General features: G+C 38.6%; 1 protein-coding gene across 1 annotated transcript in view; it reads right to left on the reverse strand.

The window, feature by feature from the left end:
- Positions 1 to 208: 208 nt before the first annotated feature.
- The window catches only part of LOC306848033 (histone-lysine N-methyltransferase PRDM16-like), a gene marked incomplete at its 5' end in the record, with an annotated part of 239893 nt that continues 218607 nt past the window's right edge, over positions 209 to 21494 (reverse strand). Inside the window, 12 exons of the mRNA XM_079382345.1 lie at positions 209 to 3557; positions 5190 to 5361; positions 7413 to 7634; positions 11497 to 11668; positions 12145 to 12314; positions 15063 to 15140; positions 15440 to 15609; positions 17186 to 17270; positions 17423 to 18932; positions 19856 to 20009; positions 20444 to 20591; positions 21278 to 21479. Of these exons, the coding sequence (XP_079238471.1) occupies positions 3423 to 3557; positions 5190 to 5361; positions 7413 to 7634; positions 11497 to 11668; positions 12145 to 12314; positions 15063 to 15140; positions 15440 to 15609; positions 17186 to 17270; positions 17423 to 18932; positions 19856 to 20009; positions 20444 to 20591; positions 21278 to 21479 (3218 nt within the window). The 3' untranslated portion in view covers positions 209 to 3422. The remainder of the gene's footprint in view (positions 3558 to 5189; positions 5362 to 7412; positions 7635 to 11496; positions 11669 to 12144; positions 12315 to 15062; positions 15141 to 15439; positions 15610 to 17185; positions 17271 to 17422; positions 18933 to 19855; positions 20010 to 20443; positions 20592 to 21277; positions 21480 to 21494) is intronic.

Genomic DNA, 21494 nt, shown 5'->3' on the forward strand with positions numbered 1-21494 from the left:
GTGTGACTGATTCAATGTCTGTAATAAAACATGCTAGTTGCATTGCATCTTTTTTTCTCATATATAAAGTTCAAAGTTTCCATAGTTTGTCTAGATACCACCTCTGCAAAAAATTTTTAACATTTCCGCAAACAACTAGCATCCTCATTAACATATACGTCTACAGTACATTATTCCAATGAATAAAAAACAGCATTCATATAAAAAGCACACAGGTTTTTATTGCATATCAATTTCATGTATAAATTCTTCATAGCATTGGAAAGATTACATTTGGTATACATATCTATTCTACAGAATTAACATCAGAATCATGTGTTTTCCATGAAATTGCTCTAAAGTACATCTTCAGTAATCACAAGCATCAAAAAGAACTTTTCAGTATTATTCTACAATCCTTAAATTTAGTCATTATTTCTCTGCCACAAGCATATTGTTCAGTTCAATAACCATCTGCCCATAGTATTTAAGGCAGTAAACAGGACTTAAAGTCAAACCTACTAACCTAACCACATGTACAATAAGTGCATCTACAAGTTCATTATTTTTCTTTTTTTTTTTTTTTAATTTAAGATACACATTTCACAAATGGACACCATTATGACCTCTAAAACACAAGTCATGCACAACATCTTTAATAAACATAACAGAAGCAATATACAACTCATATCCAAATGAAACAAGCACCATCTATTTTCAAACCCATGTTTAAAATTAATTTTCAGACATATCAATGTCTTTTTTTTTTTTTTTTTTTTTTACTTTTTTTGAAATACTATACACTTTTAGTTTTAGAGAAACCACATTATTTATGGTTTTTGAAATGGTACGTTTGTTTGCAATGTAACAGTGGGCCAAGGACATCTGCATTGTTCATTTTTTGACCATTTTCCATGATGATTTTAACAGTGTGGGAGAATTTCTTCACCTACAGCGCTTGCTAAGTACAGTAGTATGTGACATGACTTTTCCATACTCATAATCCCATTACATCCCCAGCAATCCTATGCATCAAGGGTTTGAGTAAATGATATAGTGAGGAGATACAGTATGAAATAGGTAAGATTACACAGTGCGCCACCTGGTAGTATAATGAAATACGACACTGCTGCAAGTTTTTACACAAGCAGATGGATTCCCTGTGAAAGGCCAGTCAAGTCCATCTTGCTTGGTTTGTGTTTGCAGTGAAAACACATTACTTTTAATGTTCAAAACCAACAAGTTCTTTTAATGATGCTTGAATGTGTTTTGCTGTTTTATTTGAAAGCATCTGATAAAAATGCCTGTTTGACCCAAGAGTTAAAGTGCTTGTTAAAATCAGCCTTGCTTAGAAAATTTCATTAAAATCAGTACTAAGATGTGAAGGAAAGTATGAACTAGGCAGACAGGGGTATGTGTTCGATTTAAGTGCTGATTTCAGAGAGTCTTTAAACATCCAAAATGAAGTGAGGAGGGTATGAGTTCCTGACCAAAAAGACATTCAATCGAGAGAAGGTAAGTTTGACTCATAACCTACATATTAATTCTACTCTACACATTCATGATATGCATTCAGCTGTTTACGATTCATTCGCTGGCTTCACAGTTCAAGAGTTGGATGAGGACTCATGGATTTGGGCATCTCTCTATGCTCTCGTGAACGTTAAGTGTAGCTGCTCACCATTTGATCGTGGTCCATTTATAGCCCTCTTGCTTATGGTGTCTCTTCTGGGGTGCATAATATTATGTATTTTAATCATGTAGAATTTGATATGATATTTAGGACTGGCTGATGTATATGGCTCTTCCCAAACAACTGGAACATTGAAAACATGCGATTCGAACGCAGAGATACACTGACGACCCATTTCCTTTATGAAGATGCTTAAAATGTGTAAAAATGTCAACATATAATGCCCCTCTATTGAGTTACCTGATATTTTAGTCAAAACATTTTTTTAGTTTGTTTTGCTTTTTATTTTTCTTAAATCACGCAGTGCCTACTTTTCTAAATGGTTGAACAGATGCATCATAAACCAGACTTCATGATTATGTGCTCATAATATAAACGCATTCTTTTGTAATTCAGATTTTGGCATCTTGCTTCTCTACGAAGAGCTTGAACAATTCTGAATTTCCGTGACATTTCAGTAATTTCATTCCTTCAAACGAGTGGGTAAGTCATTTTTTTCTTCATTTTTCATTAATCCAAAAAAAATCGAAATAAATACAAGACAAACACTCATCAATGTAAGATGCAAAAACAGGAAAGGAAAGAAAACTACCAACAGTGGAGGCGACCACTCGGGAAAATGATTGTCAAAGAAAAAAGGGGATTATTTGGCACACAACACTCTCTGCTACCAATGGTTAACTTAGTTTGTACATCATACAACAATATTGTACAAATTTGGTCCTTCACTAAAGAGTTATATTAACATTTAAGCACAGATGTGCTTAAAAAGAAACAATACTGTTTACAGAAGAACAATTCACGTAGAAAAAAACCTAAACAATATTACTGAATGCAAGAAAAAGAGAAAAGTTTTCCAATTGCCCCACTGGAGAATAATTTAACTCTTAAAAACAAACTTTCAGTTGGGACTAAACAGCTAAGATACTTACCATAACTACAATAATTACAATGACCGTGATGCTATACACATCAACAACCGTGCTGCGTGATTTATCGTATGAAGGTCCGGCTGGGGACGAGACAATATCGCGTAGCCGAACACAAATCTCAGAGGTTTCCCAGTGATTTCCAGCATTTACTTTTTGAGACAGTGGCTTACAAACTGCATTCAGCCTTCAGGGGAAAGTTAGCATGCTAGTTGTAGGCTAAACTTAAGTGCTTCTATTGCCATTGGAAATCAATGTTGATGTCTACCGTAATGATCTACTGTAAGACTTCGGCTGTGAGTTAATATAAAGGAAACCTTGGTACAGTGCTGCAGAAAATCAACTTGAGAATGGAATGCTGTGTAGAAACGGTTCAAATCTCCAGTTGAAGAAACACTCAACTACCCTGTCCACTCAAGCCTTCCTGGGCTTCTCCGAGAACCTGTCAAAACCCCTTGAGAGCAGTCTCCATGAAATGCATATCATTGAAAATGAGGTGGAGAGGTGATTTGAGAGTCATTCAAATGCATGGCTCCCTCTTGAATCAGCTGATGAGGAGGGAACTTCACTATAGTGGCTAGTTGCAGACAGGAACGATGCTGTATGGCTGGGATTCGGTGATTTTGTTCGTGTTTTTATGCCTTGTATTAAAACTCTCCCGTCTGTGATTGGTTCCTGTGTCTGTTTCACTCAACAGTACGTTCTCCTCCTTGCACGCATAGTGGTGGTTCGTCTACTGTGGCATTGCGCAAGCTCTTCATGTTGGTCTCTTGCCCTCTCCTCTTTTCTCCCTCCATCTCTCGTTTGTCTTGTTGGTGTTCTCAGATGTTGTTGAGGGGGTGAAAGGAGCTCGTCTCCGACGGCCCTCCTCCCATGTTGAGCCAGGCATCCAAGGAGTTCTGGGAGGATGAATGCAGATTGGTGTTCTCAGACAGAGAGAGCATCATTGCATAAGCCTGGATGGAGAAAAGGAGGACAGTTCAGTCGCAAAGCCAAAACAGTCATCATCTGTTATCAAGGGTTTGTGCATTTCAGAAGCTAGCATGTACTATACTCATAGATACTCAATTTATCAGTCATTATTTACTCTTTCCAAATCCACATGCATGCTATTTTGAGCCTCTTATTGAATGCTCAACAAAATAACAGCATTTGGCTTTGGAAACAATGCAAAATAGTAGTATTTCATATAAATTGGTTATGCATTTTTAAAATATAAGGAGGAATTCAAAAGCAGACTTTTTCCTGTCGATACATAATATTAAAGGACAACCGTTAACTTGTATATAAGATACACACATATAAGACATGTAACAAGTCCACATGAAATGTTGAGACCAGAGGACAGTATAAAGTTATAAATACGAGAAAATGAAACAGAAAGATAATAGTGTTAGTTATGTTAATGCCATTCAGTTAATATTTTTTTATCAATGTTGAACATTGAAAATATTATTTCTAAAACAAAATAAAAAGTGACAATGATTAGGCAGTGCAAAAGCTGCATGTAGTTTTATTATATTTCCCCTGCATCGATTATTTCAGGAATTCCCAACTGTTTTAGTCAAAAATTGCACATTTTGAATCTACAATCTCAATTAAAAAAACAAAAAAAACTTAAGCTTTCTGTAAATATATATGCATTATTTATGCATTTTATATATTAGAATTTATATATAAGTGTGTGTGTGTCTATCCTACTTATATATAGTGTTTATACTAAATATTAGTAGTCAAGATGAGTATATTATTAGCATGTGTATATGCTATAATGAATAACATATTTACTTGAAGTACCCCTCATATTTTAAAATGAATATTTTAATAATTAAGTATCACTTTTGCATGTTCGCAGTACTCTGGCGTTGGTTAATGGTCATATGACATGCAAGTAAACAAATCAATTTAATTTAATTTAATTTTATGATTTAATTAGCTTTTCATTAAATTCACAAACCCCAGTAAAAAAAAAAACCTTGACGTAATGTAAAGTTTAATGCTCTTCATGTTGTTAATTCTCTTTGTATTTTTATATCAATATGGTACAAAATGATTTTAAATCAATGGGATAAACAAGTAATCTAAAAGAAATCAAAAAGTAGTCTTATTAAATAGTCTGATAATCTTATGGTACCTAAAATGTGTAATGATTATGTTACTAAGTACCATTTTTGTCATGTAATTTGGAATCAGTAACAGACTACAATTTGTAAGTAATCTACTCAGCCCTGTGTGTGTACAGTATATATATATATATATATATATAAAACCTAAATCTACTGTTATTCATTTTAGTAAACATAATGATTAACATAATGAATGCTAATTAATTACATACTCAACTTGACTACTCAAAATATGCTATTTCATGTACCATTTTTTTTTTTTTTTTTTTACATTTGTGTCACAATCTACCACAAAACCCCTGGTTGGGAAGCTCTGGAGGTTTGCAAAGACAAAACTAAAAATCCCTTCTTTGTCCATATTCATAAGATGCTCTTTGACTCTCTTTCTTTCTCTTGCGTGACAGGGGCAGATATGGGCTCATGGCGTGATAGCAGCTCTCTGGAGCAGGTACGGTCACATACCTGTGTTTTAGCCTGTCTGAAAAGTGTTTCTTTCAGCGCCTCCGACTCTACCGAGGTGCTAAAAATGTCTTTAATGTCATAGGGCTCCTCGCCAGCCTTATGGAACTCCAGGCCTTTGGGGAAACCAGCCAGAGGTTCCAGATCTAATAGGCCTGCATCCTCCTCAATACACCTGTACCGGGATAGGGAGGGGTGTGGAGAGGGGAGGGACCCTCAGTTAGCCCAACAACTGCAATCTAAATATTGGAACTGGATGCATGCAGTGGATGAGATGGTGGCAGAACATGAAAAATATAAGTGGTCATCACACTAGTGGACGAAAGCACAAAACAAATGGACATTCACGTTCAAGAACTCTATCCATCTCTCTGTCCATGCAGAATTGAACAAGATGCTGGGAAAAACTGAATAAGCCTGCCTTGCGCTAGAATAAAATATCCCACGAAATACTGATCATTGAAACATTTAGATGCCAGTGGCATTCCAGCAGAAATGCTATTTAGGATGAGGACAGTGAAGGAGAGAACAGAAATGCAATAGAACTGGACGCTTTAAATTTGAAAATTCTATTGAATTGCATAGGTGCAAAATTGGCAAGCCAAAGTTTCAATGATTAAACAGACAGATGACTAGATGCTGATTAGTTGTGTTAGTTTAAGATGACTGACAGACAATGAGGGATCACGGCAGCAAACATTATGGGAAACAATGAATGTCGATTCAACGACATCTAACGGCTACAATGGGTCATATCGAGCAGTGATCCACAGACGCTCTGTTCCACAGTCTGGTGAGCTGCCTTGCTGTCTGCTTAGGGAACGTCTGAATTGATGCTTTATCAAAGATACTGTATAGTTATTAATTGTTTTTCACTGTAAGTGCATCTGTGCAGCTCACTGGGTTTTGGAACAGATCTGTAGTGTTGAATGCCCATTGTAATTCTGTTGTTTGGTAATGATGCTATATACGATCAATTTACGTTCTCTTCAACTTCTGATCTTAAATAAACACTCAACCAAAACTGAATCCTTTTCGCTTTATAAAATTTAACTTTACAAGATTATAAGTAAATCCTTTAAAGAAGTGTCTCATGCTCACAAATGCTGCATTAATTTAATCAGAAATACAGCAAAAACTATTAAAAAAATACAATTTTAATTAGTGCTGTCAAACGATTAATCGCGATTAATCGCATCCAAAATAAAAGTTTTTGTTTACATAATATATGAGTGTGTATATTTATTATGCATACAGTAAATACAAACACATGCATGTATATATTTAAGAAAAATATGATATGTTTATATAGTTATATATAAAACATAATAACAAATATATAAATGTATATACATGTAAATATTTTCCAAATATATACTGTATGTGTGTGTATTTATATATAAATAATAAATAAACACAGTACACATACATATAGTATGTAGACAATTTTTTTTATTTTGGATGCGATTAATCGCGATTAATCACGATTAATCGCTTGACAGCAAAAAAAGCTGTGCTGCATATTTTTGTGGAAATCGTGATTCTTCTTTAGTATTTTGATGAATTGAAGTTTCACCGAATTTATTTGAGAGGGAAATCTTTTGTAACGTAGATGCCTTTACTGTCACTTTTGATCAATTTAATGCACCCTTGTTGAATAAAATGTATCACATGAATAAATTATAATTATACATTTAATTTTAAATCAATTCTAAATAATATGAATAAATTAATTTTAAAATACATGACGGTAGAAATGTTCTTTTAAATGATAATAAATCATACTATTACTGTTTTACTGTATTTTTGAGAGCATAAGAGACTTCTTTCAGCAACATTATTTTATTTTATTATTTCAAATTTCTGACTAGTAGTGTACATACAGTTTATATACATATTATTAAAAAGCCAGATTGCAAATTTAAATAATGATAAATAATATAGTGTACACTACTCATATTATTGTCTTAAAGTTAATATGAGATCAGAATTGACCTTTTAATGTTTATGTTTATTGTTTTATTGCTTGATTGTATTGGTGGTTCTTCTTTCTTTTGAATTTTATTTAGCATGTTGCAGTAAAATGAATTGAAAAACGTAACTTTCACAAATAATAGAAAGGTAGGATTATAATTGTGTATCTTTTGAAAGTTTGAGTGTTCATTTAGGTGAGAGTTGCCCTGTTTAAGCTCTTCTCCAGTGAACAGACAGATGTGTTTGGCTGACCTGCGCGTGTGTTCGTAAGACATAGGGAGAGGGGTCGGCTCCTCGTCCTCGTCGTAGGTGCCCTGCACCATAGTGGCAGGAGAGGCCGTCTCATCCTGTGACTTTTCTGTCAACGAGCCTTCCTCGTCTTCATCATCTCCCTCCATCTCCTCATCTTCCTCCTCCAGTTTTGAGGTGGTGTGAGCGTGACTCTGAGGCTGTTCCTCCTCCGTCAACTCTGACCTGTAATGCAAACAGTCCTCATTTAGTTTTACCTATGACCATTTTCATCATCATTTTGATGCTTTGAATTCAACAGGCTGATTTTACTGCTGTACTTTTAACATCTCTATATGTAAATTACTGGAGAAGCTCTTTGCAAACAAAATGAGTAAAAATACCAATTTGAATACTTGGATTTGGATACTAAGTATTTGCTGATATGTAAACAGGAAAGGTCACAGCAAAAAAATCTATTTTCTTAATCAGCATTTTTGTCATGACAAATCCAAAAATATATATATTTTTTTGTAAATTTATCTCATTTTAATGATCCTTAGAAGTTGCACTTAGAAGTTTTTTCTCCATGATCCTTTAAAATACTCAGTTCTTATAATGGCTTTTTTTCTTTTGTTGAGGGAAACGATATCCCTAGCAGAAGGAAGTCTCCTGTCTTATGTCTGCATTTCAGTGATTATTTTTCATGTTCAAAGCTATCATTTAGTTTTTCCTATCCGAGTTTCAACCAACTTGGGAATTAAAGTCATTGCACACCGAGTCTGAAATTTTCGTATGCGTTTTTCTTTTTTTTTTCATATCCGTCATCCTTTTCTGTCAAAATGCATGCTAGGGATGCGAAAATGCAGAAAATCGAACCTGGTCCGAATTTTTTTATGATGGACGAAGGTTTCGGAGGCAGTGTGTAAACGTGATTGACACAAAGTGACGTCGTATTTATTTTTCAATGTGCAAAAATTTCAGACGAGAATCTCGGACTCAGTGTGCAATGACCTTAAAACTTAAAAAAACCCAACAACTTTCAACTTAAACAGGAACTAACGCAAAACACAAAAAGCTTCTTCTCTGGAAACTTTGCACGAACAAAAATGTGGTTGCATATTTTATGTATTCCTTAACCAAATTTCTAATGGCCGCTGGCGATGAGTTTTTATGTCCTTGGGCAATGGCAACAACTATGACATCTAACTAAATACCGGATAAAATAATAAGCTATTTTCACCCGGAGAGTCCATTGTGGTAATTCTCTCATCATAATCTGACTGCCAAATATCAGTTCTGCGCTGCTCTCTGGGTCACCATCCATCATTTCGGACTGGGCAGTAATTCCCCTGCCTGGCCGGAGCTGGAAAACACAGATCCACGAATGACAAACACACCGATTTTGCAATTAATGACAGACCTTTCTTGCGAGCGTGGCAATGATGAATTGGTTCATTTCAGAGAGGCGAGACAGGTCAGGAGCAATCATCATAGTTTGTCTCATTGCCACCGAGTTCCAGAGAAAACGGTTGTTCTGCAAAGCAGCTATCAGCACCACCTCTCTTTTTCCCAAACGTTTCAGCTTATGAAGTCATTGCACGCATGCACTCCTCCAAAGTCGCTTTGAAACGAACTTCTATTGAGGCAGACGAATGTCGAGGAGGAGGGGGACGTAACGTGGGTGGTTGAGCTATGTGAGGTGTAGACTTACCAAAAACGAAAAAAAAGGGAACAAGAAGAACTGCTTGTTTCCCATTTTCCATCATGCTTAAATATCCCATAATCAAATTTGCCCTGGCCTGAGAGAAAGTCCATGCCACGTGGGAGACAGCAGCGCTCCTGCCACAGACCTGCGCTTTGTCTCTCAGTCTAAACATGTCAGAGCGCTGTTTGCGTTAGCTGCGAGGAAGGGGGGCTCGGCCAATGCAGCGCACAGATAAATGTCTCAAGTCTGAGGGTCCCCTGATAGGGCTAAACCTGCAGCCCCCTACAGACTGACAGTCAAACTCAGTCAGAGAGTCCAGACGCATGCACTCTGAAACACTATTAACCCAGCTGCAGGGAAATCATGCCTCTCTATATAGTGAAGTCCGGGAGAACAGATCACGTCTTTTTCCACTGCCATCCACGGAGGAAAGAAAGGAAGAGTACCTGGATTTCTCCTTCATAGCTCTTTAGATTTGATGAATCTCTTCATTTAAGTATCGACTTTGTTTCTCCTAACATTCCTCGGGAGTAAAAAATGTTGAGGTGCAGTGAAAGTATAAGGGGTCATTCTTTTAAAAAGCATTTCTAGAACACGTATTTTCTCCGTTTTGAGCATCAACTATGTCTTAAATGTTTCTCTGAAAATGCCTTGTACAGGAGAAATACAAATAAGGTTAAATGAGACAATTGTTGCCGTCAGTGTCAGTTACATTATCAGATCACTTTTCAAGTAACTAGTAAAGCAATGCACTACTTTTAAATTTAGAAGAAAATATAAGAGTTACTTTTTTTTCACAAGTTACTTTGTTTTTCCATGTATTCACCTGTCCCATGTTGAGCAAATCAGGAATGAGGTGCAGAAATTCTTCCTTTAGGCTGGGACTTCATTTCACTTTTGGTGTGAAGTTGCCAAAAATGACAAACTTTTAAGTTACAATTATGCAATTAGTTACTTTTTATGGAGCAACGCAATATTGTAATGCATTACTTTTAAATTTGGAGTTTCTTTTTCAAATAAGTAAAGCAAGTTACTTTGTTTTCCCAAATTGGGATGGTGCAGAGGTTCTTCCTTCATCCTGAGGCTTATTCATTTCACCTTTGGTGTGAAAGGGCCTTTACAGTTGCCAAAATATATATATATATTTTTTTTTTTGTTAAAAATAAATAAGCAAGCCCAGCTCAGGTCACAAAAAGTAATGCAAAAGTAACACAATTAGTTACTTTTTATGGAGTAACACAATATTGAATTAGTTTTATAAGAAACTTTCCCCAACACTGGTTGCCATTCAGCTTATATGGAGCGATGAAACGATATATATATATATATATATATATATATATATATATATATAGCTCAGATAATTGACTTCTCAGTTATGTCTCATTCGTGTTTAAGACATTATTGGGATAGCTTCTAAAATCTCAAGAAGAAGCACATGTGAGATTTTAATCTTTCTCACAGGAGAAAAACCTGAAAGGGAGGAGACTTTAAAATATTCTCCATTTTTATGTTTTTAATCTCATTGCTTTATAGGAGAAACAAATGAGATATGACATTTTGTATTATTTCCTACGGAGTAAAAAAGACATAAGTTCCACCATGAATGCAGACTGGCTGCACAAGAGTGACAGAAAGCGAGAGAGAAACAGACAAACGTCATGAAATAAGACGCATGGGCGCATAGGGGAATGTTGCAGCTGCCTGTCCATTTGAAGCGGGTGTTTCTGTGAGGCTGATTTGCAGGGAGACAAAATAGAGCACTCATTTGAATTACAGATATTAAAATGCCAGGCCTGCTTGTATGAGTCAGGACAGGACTATTGATCCCAGATGGCAGTGTGAGGTTTCGGCCCACTCCAGAGCTTCCAAGTGATGAGGCAGAGGCATCGGGTGGAGGAAACGGCAAAATTGAGGAGGACCATTACGCGTCTAAACAAGAATGCATGAGTTTGGCCATGTATCGGTTCGTACGCATTTGTCTGTGTGAATCATCCAAACCAAACTCTGAAGCAACGTGAACCTGGCCACACACTGACAGTCGTGCTGACGGTTCATGAATTTGGCAGTAATGAGCTTTTGTTTGGTGTTTTCATAAGCCGATGGAATGTGCTCCCTGATGTGTATCTGGCTGTGCTTTAATGCAGAACAGAACTCAACAAGGTGAAATGACTCATTGAGATGTCCCGTCCCTCTGCCGACTGAAGGCGAAGCCTGTAATGGGTGCCGCCACACACACACTCTCGTGGCTGGCCCAGCAGTAACACAGTCCTCCACTAGAGGACAAACTGTAACTTCAGGACTGAGCGTGTCTGACTCTGACAGGTTATGCAGTTTGTTGCCATAGCTTCAAAATATATTCTGTGCATGTGTGTGTTGTGCGTGTGTGCGAGCTCGTACCTTTTCTCCGAGGAGCTACAGGCCTGGCTCAGCTCACTATTGGAGATGAAGTTCCTAATCTCTGAGAAATACGAGTCCTCCTTCTCATCCAAATGTGCATGATTGTCAGACTCAGAGTTCGGTGAGGAAATATTTGTTCCTAAATTCGAGAGGATCCCAGACTGCTGACTCACTACAACAAATAAATAGAAAAATATACAGATTAATAAATTATTTACTTAACTTATTACACAAGAATAAGTGAGGGAGATATCTAAACAAATGCAACTGTACTTTATAAGCTTGCATCTATTCTTTTTTTTGCCTTTATTCACTTATATTTTATATTTATTATGGTCACATTTATTTTAAGGTCCACTTCTCACTATTAACTATGACATTTGCCTCAATAAACTTATAATTTGCTGCTTATTAATAGTTATAATGTAGTTGTTAAGTTTAGGTGTTTAGATGTCGAATATGATCATGCAATAATATAAATACAAAGAAAATCATGAAAATAAAACATACATTTAAGTAAAATGTATAATTTATCTTAAATAAGTAAGTAAATAAAACCATCTTAGATTTGAGTTCCAAATAAAATATTATTTAATAAAATATAATATAATAAAATCAAGTGAAAGTGTAAAGTGAAACTGATTTTACCTGGAATATTCTCATGTTCATGTTTCTTTAAATGGCGGTCCAGATTGGTCTGTTGACCGAAGCAGCGATTGCAAAGGTGGCACTTGAAAGGCTTTTCCTTGTTGTGAATGTTACGAACATGTCGCTGGAGGTTGGAGGAGATGCTGAATGAACGGTCACAGTATTTACATCTATGCGGGAGAAAAGCACAAGTCAAATCAATTTTACATGAGGTTTCTATTGGGCTGAAACAATAAGCTGTAGAATACATCAGCGTGCACACTGACACCATTTTGGGGCTTGTATGCATGCATTAAATATTTTAAAAAATTGGGCATGATCCACATTTTAGTATAACTGAGTATAATGAATTCTGTATTGTACTGTCACAATGCTTGGTGACAATGACCCCACCAAGAGGCTGACAAAGGTAATGCAAACAGCTTTGAAGGTATGTTGACCAGTGTATTATATCTAAGCTAACTATTTTCTTCTCAAAGAAAGCTCTTATTTAATTTTTGCATGAAAACAAGCAGCCCATTATGTCCTTTTATGGATCATTGTTTTGCCATCATGATTTTCCTTCATGTAAGCCAAAGAAATGTTCTTTGTGGTCTTGTAAACAAGATTTTTCCTCATTTTAATATATATTTTTTTCAATATGAGATATGAGATGTCCTCTGTGTGCTAGCGTGTCTCAACAGTCACGGTTCGGCTCTCTGTTGCTCACTTGTTCGTAATGTCAGATCAGCCAGAATAGGCAGGAGAACATCAATTTAATGTGGTGATAAACAAACATCACAGCGAGGCAGTGTCAGGAGTTCGCCGGACAGTGCCTCCTTTGTTGGGTGGCCGGCGTAGCTTAGACTCCCTCGGTCGCTGCAAAGTTGACTTTCAGGGCTAATTGCTTTGGGAAAATCGCTCATCATCAAGTGCTCAGAATCAAGATGCAGGCCCCTTTTTATGTTCCAGTTTATTTTGCGAGCAAATGTGTGTGCGCTGATGCACGGCCCCCGATTTTCCAGACTTGGCACATCACGGCTCATAGAGAATGGTAAAACGCCAAGACAACGTTCCTTTTTTTTATATATATATATATAAAGTCAGTCTTTTCTACCCCCCATTTTGTTTATTTTCATTACTTGGTCCAGAGGGACTTTAAATTACTTCATCATCTCAGTTCTTTTTTCCTCTGTTACAACGACTGTACATGAAGCGTTACAATCCGAATGGGGTCTTTCAATGGTCAGACCTAGTGGGCCAATTTCGCTGCATAGAGTAGCTGATAGCATCTACAGCAGGCAAATAACCTACTACAATGAAGCCGGCCCGCTCTGATATTGGCCTGACTCGGCCCTTTTTTGCTGAAAGTAAGATGGGGAGATGCTGATGATGTCTGCTATTTGTTAGGGTAAATTGTTTCTAAATGAGCTAATCAGGGGATTGTTGTGAAGGAGCCAAGCATGTGTCCCCCGGGAGGCTCTCTATCTCGTTGAGTGTGTTCACAGGGCTCTATGGTAGATTTGTAGAACTCAAAGAGGGGTTTGATTCCACCTGACCCTTGTTGTACGCTAAGAAAAACTCGTGTGAAACTGATATACATGTTACAGAACTACCAAATGTATTTTTTTTAGCTAAAATGCAATAAGATAAACTACATTTGTACACTTTCTGAAGAAAAAGTGATCCTAGAGTGTTCGTTCACATTGCTATGTTTTAAGGGTGTTTTTATGTGTTTTACACTGTAGTTGCTACAGTATGGCACTGCAGGATCTGGGTAGTTGCTATGTCGTGGTTGCTAGCTTGCTTTCATCTTATCATCTGCTAAGCCAAAATCGTATATGTGTAATAACACACCTCAACAAGCGGCAGAATGTGAGGTAAAATTAATGTCTGTTGCATGTCAAAGTTTATTGCCTATGGTCAAGGGTTTTGCTGAAATCCCTAACTCTGAAGCACCACTATTAAGAGATTTTCCCTCATAAATGTTTTCACTTATATTTGTTCAGAAAGTGGACTGTTAAGAAGTCTTTGGCAGTAAAGGTCTTTCTTGTCTTACATCTTAGTCATGCCTGGGTCAAAATATCACTTAAAACTTTGAAAACCCCCCATTTCCAAAGTGCCCTCATCACCCTCATAGAGGACTTTCCACAGCTGGTTAGAAGCCAAATCAATGATAATTAAGCCGTTCTATAAACAGAGCATGGATGTCTCCAGGGTGCTATTACCAGACAACATTGTCCAGAGCTTGCTCTACCTCCAAAACATCTGCGCAGACAGAATCAATCTTATTTCTTTTTTGATTGCGCTGCCTCTAATGTCTCTTTGTCTTTCATTGTTTCTATGTTATATTTCTCAGAATCAGCAACGCTTGTATTGCAAAGCAATACACCAGAAAATATCTCATGTGCTGATCACATAACTTAAAAACTGTCCGTGTGAGTTTTTGCATCTACTTGCGTATCAGTCTGGGAACGTCAAGCATGAGTAAATTCTATTTCTCATGTTTTCAAAAAAAGCAGGTAAGACTCAAGCAGGAATAAACCTTTGGATTACGGAGTAATGGGGAGTGGTTGGATTTTGGGGTATATTGTTTGTGTTGGATGATTATGTGGCCTCGCACCAAAAGCCATGTAAAGTTACTTGAATGTATGTGTATGTAGTGGAAAAAGTCAAGTTCTGTATCAAAACCTAATTAGCTGACTATACATCGTAGACACATTTCCAATACAAGTGCAATTCTAATTCTAATAATAATTAGCAAATTATTTGCTGTCTAATTTTATGCACAGTTAAGTATTGTGTCATTAGCTTGGCAACATGCTAATGTCAAACTACTGGAATAAATTGCGAGGTAAGTCTCAAGGTACAAAGCCTGAGAATTTCAATACTGCATTTGTGTGTGTGTGAGAAAGAGTGTAGGTCTGAGAGTGGCTTACCTGTAGGGTTGTTCTCCTGTGTGTGTTCGTAAGTGCCTTGTAAGATTAGCTGACCTGGGAAAGATTTTCCCACAGTACCTGCAAAGGATGAAAACTAGACTTTGATACAGTCGTCCAGCATTGTTATAACTCCCATATTCAGAGGGCTGTAACTCATTGTTTGGGCACATTCAATGTCAATTTTAGATGAATAATAAAACAAAAGCAGGTACTGATAACTTTATTTCTATATTTGTTATTTCTCTGTTAGGTGTGTATTAGTGTGTTGATGTATACCTCTAAATATGATGATATGTTAGAAGTGATTTAAATAAAGCTGCAGAGTTAAAGGAATCCTGTAAGGATGTGTTTACTTTTGGTCCATGAGTGGCGCTCACCTGCAGGTGTATCGCTCCTTGCCTTTGCGTAAGATAGCATCGGAGAGAGAAGGAGGCGGGGAGCGGAAGTTAAAAAGGTGGTGTGAGGAGTGCTGGAGGGAATTGGGAGCATCCAGTTTCAGAGCGCTAAAGCTTTCCAACTTCTCAGTCATGTTTTCCATCGCAGACACCTGAGGAGAGAACATGAGGCGAGTTCAGAGAGGAATACTCTGTGTTTGATGCACAGCTCAGGGGCTCATTTAATCAGAAACTTCTCTTGAATTGATTTTGTGTGAGATTAGGAGCCATCTGGGAGTAAGAAACTTTTTTTTTTTGTATTTGTTTAGAGCAGAGGCATGAAGAACAAAATAACAGCAGTGGTGAGGAACTCTGACAGAGAGCCTGGGAGTTTGCATCATAACCAGACAGGATGGAAAGCTGGAGGAAGTTATATATCAGAAGGTCGAGTCTTGATTGTGCTGTTCAAGAGTGACCTCCCTAACCTATGGCACGTTGGCAGCCACTCGAGCAGCCCCTTGGGAGCCCCCGGCTCCTACTTTGTTCCCAACAAATCTCTGAGAGAAGCGTCTGAATGAGCCATTCACCTCCATGAGCGGTAACCATACAATGCAGTTTAAGATACCCCTCGCTGATAGTACTTCCCCTGCTGCAGAACAAAGAGTTTGCTATGCGGCTCTATGGCCAAAAACAGCTTACATCCTTCCTACTTTTGGATATGGATAAACACAGAGACAGACAGTGTGTTTTAATATATTTACACATCTCGATTGATATCACCTTGATTCTCTTAGTGTTTTAGTTTAGAATATTAACAGGCAATGGTGCTATTGATAATGCGTATACCTTTAAATAACCCTGATCACATATTTGATCTTCATTTGCTTTAAGACAAATATATAGTCAACATAATATACATAAAAAATGACTATGGAATAAAAAGTACTATGCGATAAGATAGCATTTAAGATGGATCAATGAATGATCAATAGATAGATAGACAGACAGACAGACAGACAGACAGATAGACAGATAGATCTTTATACCACTCGTAGAAGTCAAAATAGAGACATTTGATTAAATAGGGGGTTGCTTAAAAGAGAAAAGGAGAGCGCGAGATATTTGGGGGGAGGTAGGTCAGCATTGATGGAGGCCAGATTTACAGGTCAGATAAGACAGTTCCCAACAAGAGAGGCCATTCTATTACACACAAACACAGGAAGTCCCTGATCGACATGCAGACATTATCTAGGCAGCCAGAGCAAGAAAGAAATGCTAGGAAGTTATTAGCGGTGGGACTCAATGGAGAACTTCCCAGAGACAATGGTCTACTCCGCAAGTATGTGGCATAATTTGTTTCAATTCAAAAGGCCATTATTAATAATATTTTCATTATTGTTGTCACCATTCAAAGGTGGGAAAGGTTTAAAATACTAACGCAAACAATGGGGGTTGTTTTTCTAAGCAAAAGATAAAGAATTTTGAATGCACAACATGACAGAAAACAGGCAATACCTCTTTCGAGATTATCTTTATGATGAAAATAATCTAATGAAAATAAATACCATCAGAAGTCAGAACTTTTTTTTAAACATCAAGGCTCCCCTTGAACCAAAACAGACCTGAGGTGAAGGACACTGGGAATGTGCTTTCAGTGTCTTGCCATGCTCTGCTGTGCTTGAATGGAATGACAAGCACAACCTTTACCAGTGTACAAGAGTAAGTAAAGCAAATGCATGCAAAGAATACCTGAGGATGGAAGAGTAGTGGTGCCGGCCTCAGGTACTTCTCCTTTAGAGCTCCTACTGGGTCTATTAGCTTCCTCTTCTCCACCCTGCTGGACAACAGCACCAAGGGTTACGTACGAACGAAGGTTGATTGTAAACCTACTGGGTATCAATACTTTTCCAATAACTTGTCTAATTTTAACATATCAGCAGCTACTGCTTTGTTGGGTTTTTCAATAGTACCTACTTATTGAAATACCTGTAGATGGGGTCCATGAAGAATGGCGAGGGCTTGGCGTAGTGGAGCGACGGCTGCTGCTGGGGAGGAGGTGGCTGTGGAAGGGACGCTTGCAGCTGAGGCATCTGGGGCTGGTGCAAGTTCTGGGACTGACTTAGTGCTGGGTGTTCATCTTTAGCTGCTTTGCAGTTTGCGCCATAGGCGTGATTCTTGCGCTGTTCGTGTGTGCCACCGTTCTGGTTAGCTCGGCTTCGACTGCCTATGCTGAGGTCCAGAGGTTGTTCCTCGCCAGGGGCCAAGGGGGTATTGGATGGCAAGGTTGGCTTGCTGGGGGGCGGAGGAAGAGGTTTGACCTCCTTGGGTTTGGTGGTTAGGTCAAAGGGTGAATCCGCACCAGTGGCTGTAGGTAATTTCTGTATGTGCTCACGAGGGGACTTAGGCTCAGGTTTGAAGAACATGCCAGGATTGAGTGCTCTGTCTGTGAATGGGTACAAGGAATGTGGGAAGTTGGGCAGAAACTGGAAAGGGAACATGGAATGGTAGTTTAAGGAGCCCATCTTCTTCTCCTGCAAGCCCATGAAGCCTGGGCCAAAATACTTTTCTGCAATGGAGGCAATGGCTTTAATGGAGTCAGTGGTGGACCCGGAGGGTGGAAGTGCTTGCTCCTCTGGCGGTGGGAAAAAGGAATGCTGGGAGGAGAGGAAAGGACGCTCACAAGGGAGGTTCCCTGAACTGGAGACAGATACCGAACTGCTGCTCACTTCGTCCTGCTTGCTCTCCTGCACTGGTTTCCTCCTGCTCTTCTCCCGTTCGCTTTCTGCCTCACTTTCTAGATCTGAGCCAGACACTGTGCCAGTGGTGGTGTCTAGATCTGTGCCGCTAGACGTGTTAACATCTTCCAAGTCACTACCATCAGACATGTCATTCATCTTCACTTTATTCTTGTTGTCGTGGAACGACAAGTCCAGTTTGGACTCTCGATTCTCCTCTGACTGGCTGCTGAGACCGCTCCCTACATTGCCATTGCTGTTGTTCATGGATTGGACCGCAGAAAGAGTAGGAGCATCAAGAGGAGTCAGCTTCCCATCTTGACAGTTACTAATTGGACTCTTGAGCAGTGGACTAGGAGGTAACAATGGCGGTCTAGGATATAGCGATGGGGGAAAGATGCCTGGGAAGCCATGGGAAAGGGCTGGGAATGCAGGGGGTGCTGGGGAAAAGGACAAACCTGCATGATGCGGCCTGGATGGGAAGTAATCCCCGAAGCCAAGTCCACTATGGTTCAAGCCAGGATGAGACTTGGACTTGCCTAAAATGTGACTGGATGTCATTGGTATGCCCGGTGTGAATATGCCTCCGGGATTATAATGGTTCTTGCCCTCGCAAAAGCGCCGATGCTTGTTGAGGGAGGAGGTAGTGCTGAACATCTGCCCACAGTCTTTACACTTGATCTGGGTGCGGCAGTCTGCATGCATCCGTTTGTGACGGCACAGGTTAGAGAACTGGGTATACGATTTGTGACACACCTCACCTGGGAGAACACACATGACTGGTTAATTCTATTAACATACTGTTTTCATTTGGTGTTCATTCATTCAATAGCAGTGATAATCCGGCAGCTGATTATTAGATCAACCAATAAACTGTGCATGCTGTTTATTATGCTCAACAAACATGGCACTGTCTACATCAGGGGTAGCCAACCCTGCTCCTAGAGGGCTACCTTCTTGCAGAGTTGAGCTCCAAGCCTAATCAAACACATGTGAAGCAACTAATCAAGGTGTTTGGGTTACTCGAAAATTACAGACAGGTGTGTTCGAGAAGGGCCGGAACTGAAGTCTGCAGGAAGGTGGACCTCCAGGAGCATGGCTGAACTCTGCTCTGTTTTGAAGGTGAGATAAAAACGCTACACACGGCAATGTTATATGGTAAAATATGATCAATTAGCATATGGATATAACTTGTTGATGAGATTCTTCATTAATAGTAGAGTTATTGCAGCTAATTTTGTATACATACAAACACATGTACACTGGTACAGCATACATGCATTTGGACACTGGACGGTAACACACAGGACATTGTGAAGCCAAGCAAAAAGAAGATGGTGTTCTCTCAGTGTTGGTAAGAGGGCAGCTAATACACGGCAGAGACATTTATGTCTAAACATTAAATCTGCCTTGGCCATTTACAAGCCTAATGGGCCCTCAAAAGAAAATGCAGAGTTACAAAAAACAGAAGAAGGGTAATATGGAGTAATTAAGAGAGCAAAAAAGAAAGCACTAAAGAAAAGTGCAACAAATGTAGAATAAAACAAAGAATGGCTCTAGAATTTCATTTAGTTTCTCTGACCTATAAAACAACAGCTGTCACAATCTTGGGGTGGAGCTAGCCGGGAGGTCTTTGGACACTGGTAATTGTATCTGAGGCTTAGACAAGACTGCTCAGACTTACAGATGAAAGGCTTGACACTGCTGTGTATGTGCTTGTGCTGCTTGAGGCCCGAGGAGGTGGCAAAGGTCTTGCCACACTCAGGGCATGTGTGGGCTCGGGCACCGACGTGCTGAGAGCGGATGTGGCGCTGGAGGTTGCTGGGGTCTGTGAACACCTGAAGAACCCACAGAAATATGCCAACTTAGTGCAAAGGTGTAAACATAGCATGGGGTAAAGGCAAAAATTAATTGAAGTATTTTATTTTTAAATTTGCAGTACACGGGTAGTTGACATGAAACATTTTTGGAAAGTTCACACGTCCTGTGGTGTGACATCCATCAAACAGTATTTTAAGCAAAATCATCTGATAATTCTTCTGCAGCTTTCATGACCTCATATTAATCAAGAGACTACATGAATGTTTGTACTTTTTAAAAATGCATTTGTCACACTGCAGGACATTTTAAAACAAACTGCTGAATGTAAAAGGTTTTCCAATTTCATCAACTAAATATTAGTCCAGGGGCACTTTATGTTTCAACTTCCCACATGCAATCTAATTAATGCTTTTAAACATATAAGTGGTTGCAGTAAGTCACCATAACCTACCTTATCACAGTTTTCACACTCAAAGCGCTTGCCACTGTCATGTGACATCTGATGGCGAATGAGGTTGGATTTCCAGTTGAAAGCTTTGGGGCACTGGTCACACTTATACTCTCTCTCCTCTGTGTGTACGATCATATGCTGCCCGAGACTAAGAATACATAAGAACATCATAAATATTTTCTGTGTGACCACCATGTAGGCCGGTGTATCTAAATTGGTCTGTTGTGGCAAGGCTGTATGCAAATAATATAACGAATCCTATAGCCATATACTGTTAGAATACCAAAATAAATAGACTAAACTGGTGGATTATTATTACATATATTTTATTAAAGGCTGCACATTCAAACTTTTTTCAAAATCATCTGTCACTTGGTAGCCAAATTAGGCAGATGCTAAATATGCTTTGCGGCAAGCTTTTTCCTTCGCATTCTGTGTCATGTTGATAATTTTTCATAATGTTTACCTATGTGGCTCATTGTAATTTTAGCAAATTTCAATGTTTGATTTTAAAGGCATTTTTGTTTATTTTTGGAAGATAAACATATTTATCATTCACATGTTTATTGTACACACACATTTAACATATGCATGTGCAATAAACAATTTTGGTTCGGTGTTGGGTCACTGGTACAATGTCAAATCTGGGTCTTACAGCAAAACCAGATCAGAGCCAAGACAAATAAATATGAAAAAGCATAGCATTAGAACAAAACTGATCATTTTTTTTGGTTTCGTTTTCATTTAGCTTTTTGTTGTACATTATAACAGCTAGGGGTTAACTAAAGCTCGGCAGGCAATTAGAAGTTGTGCGGTGTGGTGGAGTGTGCTGACCTGTACTCGCTAGGGAAGATTTTTTCACAATCTTTGCACTCGTGCACCGGCTCATCGCTGTCTTCGCGCTCCTGTTTGAAGTCTTCGCTTAGTGAGTCAAAGATAGAGCTGCTGCTACTGCAGGAGTATTTCTGATGCCGCCGTAACTCCAGCTTTGATGTGAAGAGCTCATCACAGTGTTCACAGCGGTACATCTGCTCATCTGTGGGGACGGCAT

Source organism: Barbus barbus (genome assembly GCF_936440315.1).
Source record: "Barbus barbus genome assembly, chromosome: 28".
Taxonomy (NCBI): domain Eukaryota; kingdom Metazoa; phylum Chordata; class Actinopteri; order Cypriniformes; family Cyprinidae; genus Barbus; species Barbus barbus.